The sequence below is a fragment of the Poecilia latipinna genome, unplaced genomic scaffold (genome assembly GCF_001443285.1).
Source record: "Poecilia latipinna isolate Pla-1442-1.1 unplaced genomic scaffold, P_latipinna-1.0 Scaffold440, whole genome shotgun sequence".
In the NCBI taxonomy this organism is placed as follows: Eukaryota; Metazoa; Chordata; class Actinopteri; order Cyprinodontiformes; family Poeciliidae; genus Poecilia; species Poecilia latipinna.
This window is the reverse complement of record NW_015113056.1, coordinates 278,132-282,080: the sequence shown is the minus strand read 5'-3', so window position 1 is coordinate 282,080 and position 3,949 is coordinate 278,132. Positions and strand designations below refer to the sequence as shown.

Here is a 3,949-nt window from a genome sequence, read left to right as displayed (position 1 = left end):
AATGCTAAACTTATTAAACTCAGAAATGTTCAAGTTTTTTTTTTCCTGAAAAAGCAGAAATGTTCTCCTTTTCTCAGTGGCCCTGATTTGTCTTTTTCAGAAATTGGATTTTTTTATTTTCTTGGGGGTTTTTTTGTTGTATTTTGAATTTGTATTATATAATTTTGTATTATAACTAACTTCCTGTTTGAGCAGAGATGCTTTTGTTTTGAAGGGACTATTTCTTGTTTAACTGTTGGTGCAAAGGCAGCTTAACAACCATTAAAAGACAAGATAAATTATAACAGAGTGTAAAAACTGCAGCTCCTGGACACAGACTGAAGGGAAGCTTATGATGTAAATAAGTTCTTGTTTTAAATATTGTGTGATTTAAGCTGTGTGATTTGTGTGAACGTGAGTCATTTTATTCTGAAGTATTTTTACTTTTACTTCAGTAAAATTCCTGGATTTTCTTCCCACTGAGTGAAAAACAAAAACTCACCAGAAACACCTGCAGATTTTCATCCTTAAATTATAATAATTTCCACTTACCTTTATTCTTCTGTCTGTGTGATGATGTAATTTTAAATATTAAATGATCATTTGACCAGTTAGTCAGTATTTTTTGAGTGATTTCTTGCCACTTTTTACCTGAGTGAAACATGTTGAAGTGTTGCTGCTCTTACAGTTTTTGGTTAAGACGATAAACATGTCGAGGGCGGAGCATCAGCGGTAAAAATCCATGACCTCATCTGTGCCTCCGCTTTGTTTCTGCGACGCTCCACCTGGAGCTGCAGCTCCTTAACCTGCTGCCTCATCAGGAGCTGCTGCTGGTTTGTCCACAATGGAAAAGGGAGGAAATGGAAACGGAGCGGACCAGGAGGAGCCAGAGAGCGGTCCAGACCAGGAGAAAGGAGGCCTTCTGTCTCTGCTTCAAAGTGAAAACTCAGAGACGGCGCCTGCCCCCATGGACAGCAACGTCTTACTGTCAAGGTAGGTGTTGAACCGGCTAATAGCAGCTCACCTGCAGCAGGGAGACGCCAGGTAAGGTGATGGTGTCATGTTTCATGTAAACAGCTCAGTGAACGTCCTCTTTGTTCGTTTCCTCTGACCTGCAGCCTCTTCACTAACAACAGTTTCAACCAGCCAGTTAAGTTTACTGATGAAGCGCAGACACCAGTGATCATCAATGATCATCAATAATCATCAAATATGTTGGTCAAACTTTCATTTATTACGATTCTAAAGCATCTCTGGGTATTTAGGTCAGATCTAAAGGAAATCTGTGTTTCGGATGTTTGTTCAGTTTTCTGGAAGTTTGTTCCAGATTTGTGTTGCATAGATGCTGAAAGCTGCTTGGTTCTGATTCTGTTGATGCAGAGGAGACCAGAACCTGAAGACCTTTACATAGTTCAGTGATCTTAAAGTTTATTCTCCCAGTGTAACGACTTCAGAACGGGCTGATGCTCCGTCCTCCTGGTTTTAGTCAGAACGCAGCAGCTGCTGCAGCAGCATTCTGGATCAGATTCATTTAGACCTGTGAAGAAACTGCAGCTGTAATTAATGCTACTAAAGAAAAACGCATCAGCAGGGCAGGTAGAAACTCCAACAATTATGCTAAAGTAACAGTAGCACTAATTCAACATGTTTTTACTCAAGTAAAAGGAAAAAGTACCAAGAAATTACCCAACTAGGAGTAAGTCACTGCTTAGTTTATATTACTTTTAACCCAGAAAAGGAATTAGATCAGTTACTCTTTAGCTTATTTTATCAGAAACTGTAACATGCTCATTATTTAGAAATTGAATTAGATACTTAGCATCCCTGAACAGGAGCACTTAGCTTACATACTTTAGAACATTAAATTAGTTTTCTTTCCTCTTTTTTTTCCCTTTGGTTTGTTATTTTGTTTGTGTTTCCTTTTAACTCATGTAAAGCACTTTGAACTGCCTTGTTGCTGAAAATGTGCTATATAAATAAAATTACCTTATCTCACCTTTTCTGAGACGTTATAAATGTTCTCCAGGTGATGGAAGGCCGGGTTTGTAACCATCTCTATGTGGCTCTGGAGGTTCAGGTCAGAGGTCAGCCTGATGTCCAGGTTCCAACTGGAATAACTGAAGCTGTAGATTTATAACTCTAGATCGCTCCTCTTTATGTCCAAAGATAAAAACTTCAGTTTTGTTTCTGTTCAGCAGGAGAAAGTTAAATCTGTTCTAATGATCTGTTCAGTGATTGGATGGTTCAAAGGTCACCTGGTGACATCATAAGGTCGAGCGGTGACTCTTCCTGTGATGAATTATTGTTTGATCGTCTGTCAGACCGCCGCGTCGCCCCGCCGGTGGCAGCACGCCGTTCACCAGGGAGAAGCTCTTCACGGCGGCGTCTCAGGGCGACGGCGCCCAGCTTCACGGCCTGCTGGACTTCCTGCAGCTTCACCGGAAACGGCTGACGAGCCCAGAGTTCAAAGGTCAGGGACATGATCACCGCTTCATCAACCCTACAAAACAATGTAGGAGCTGCTTTAGGTCAATAACTACTTAATATTGATTTTTAAAAAGTTCTTTATTTCACTTTTAACATGGAAAAAATTTGTTTTTATGAGTCAAACAGCTGTTGACTCATAACAGACACAGTTTTATCTTATTTCACGTGAACTAAGACATTTGACTGGAGCCTAAACTAAAGTTACTTGGTATGATTTTGTGTTTTTTCAGAGTAAAAGCTGCAGCATTGCTCTGTTCTGATTCGGGATAAAACCAGAAGGTTTTTCTGTTAAAAATCCTCCACTGACTCCGGCTCAATGCAGGACCGTAGTTATGATGTCTGAGTTATTTCATTTGTTTCATTATTATTTCAGATGAATCGAATGGGAAAACGGTGCTGCTGAAAGCTTTTCTGAACCTGAAAGACGGCAGGAACGACACGATCGAAGTCCTGATGGACATAGCAGAGAAAACTCTGGACTCTGAAAGCTTCATCAACGCCGCGTACACAGATCCTTCTTACAAAGGTAAGAAAACAAACCTTATAAATGCCAACAGTTTGGTGACTTTCTGTTAAATATAAAGGATTCGTTTCCCTTTAAAACCCACGCAGGTCAGACGGCCTTGCATGTGGCCATTGAAAGACGATCGCTGCACTACGTGAAGCTGCTGGTCCAGAAAGGAGCTGATGTCCAGGCCAAAGCCAGCGGGACATTTTTCCAGAGGAACACAAAGCTGGGCTTTTATTTTGGTGGGTGATTTCCTCCAAGAGGGATAAAGATGCTTCAGGGCCGTAAACTTTCACCAAACAACTCAGACATTTTGAGATTAATCTCAAGACATTTTCTTGAAAAAAAAAAGAACTTTTTGAAATTTATGAGTCTCAAAATTTGAGCTTTTCAGAATTATGAAGCTCATAAATATGCAAGTTTTTTTCTACAAAATTTCTGAGATTATTCTCAAAGTCTCTGAGTTTTTGATAGAAAATTTCCAACTTTTCAAACTTAATTTTTTTTGTTTTCTGTCTAGAAAAATTCTGAGATTAATTCAAAATTTTGGGTGGAGTTTAGCAATTTTTTTTTGACTTTTCAAATTCAAAATTTTCCATGTTTGTTTTTCCTGTGAGATTTCTGAGATTAATTCAATTGTTTTTCTCAGCAAATTTTATGATTTTTCAAACTGAAATGTAAGTAGTTTTCTAGAAAAAGTCTGAGATCAATCTAAACATTTCTGAGGTTTTGTGTGTGTGGAAATGAACTCCTTTTTCCTGGTCCTAACGCTCCGTTGTGAAAGTCCCGTCCTGCGTTGTACCGGTGGGATCAGAGTTTGTTCTGCCCAGGCGAGCTGCCGCTGTCTCTGGCCGCCTGCACCAACCAGCCAGAGGTGGTTTCGTTTCTCCTGGAGAACCCGCACCGCAGAGCCGACCCGACCGACCGCGACTCGCAGGGAAACACCGTGCTGCACATGCTGGTGGAGATCGCAGA

General features: G+C 40.2%; 1 protein-coding gene across 1 annotated transcript in view; it reads left to right on the top strand.

Moving 5' to 3' along the window:
• Window positions 1-422: 422 nt before the first annotated feature.
• The window catches only part of LOC106951091 (transient receptor potential cation channel subfamily V member 1-like), a 12,029-nt gene continuing 8,502 nt past the window's right edge, over window positions 423-3,949 (top strand). The window contains exons 1-5 of the mRNA XM_015038383.1: window positions 423-972; window positions 2,301-2,449; window positions 2,840-2,992; window positions 3,079-3,216; window positions 3,805-3,944. Of these exons, the coding sequence (XP_014893869.1) occupies window positions 824-972; window positions 2,301-2,449; window positions 2,840-2,992; window positions 3,079-3,216; window positions 3,805-3,944 (729 nt within the window). The 5' untranslated portion in view covers window positions 423-823. The remainder of the gene's footprint in view (window positions 973-2,300; window positions 2,450-2,839; window positions 2,993-3,078; window positions 3,217-3,804; window positions 3,945-3,949) is intronic.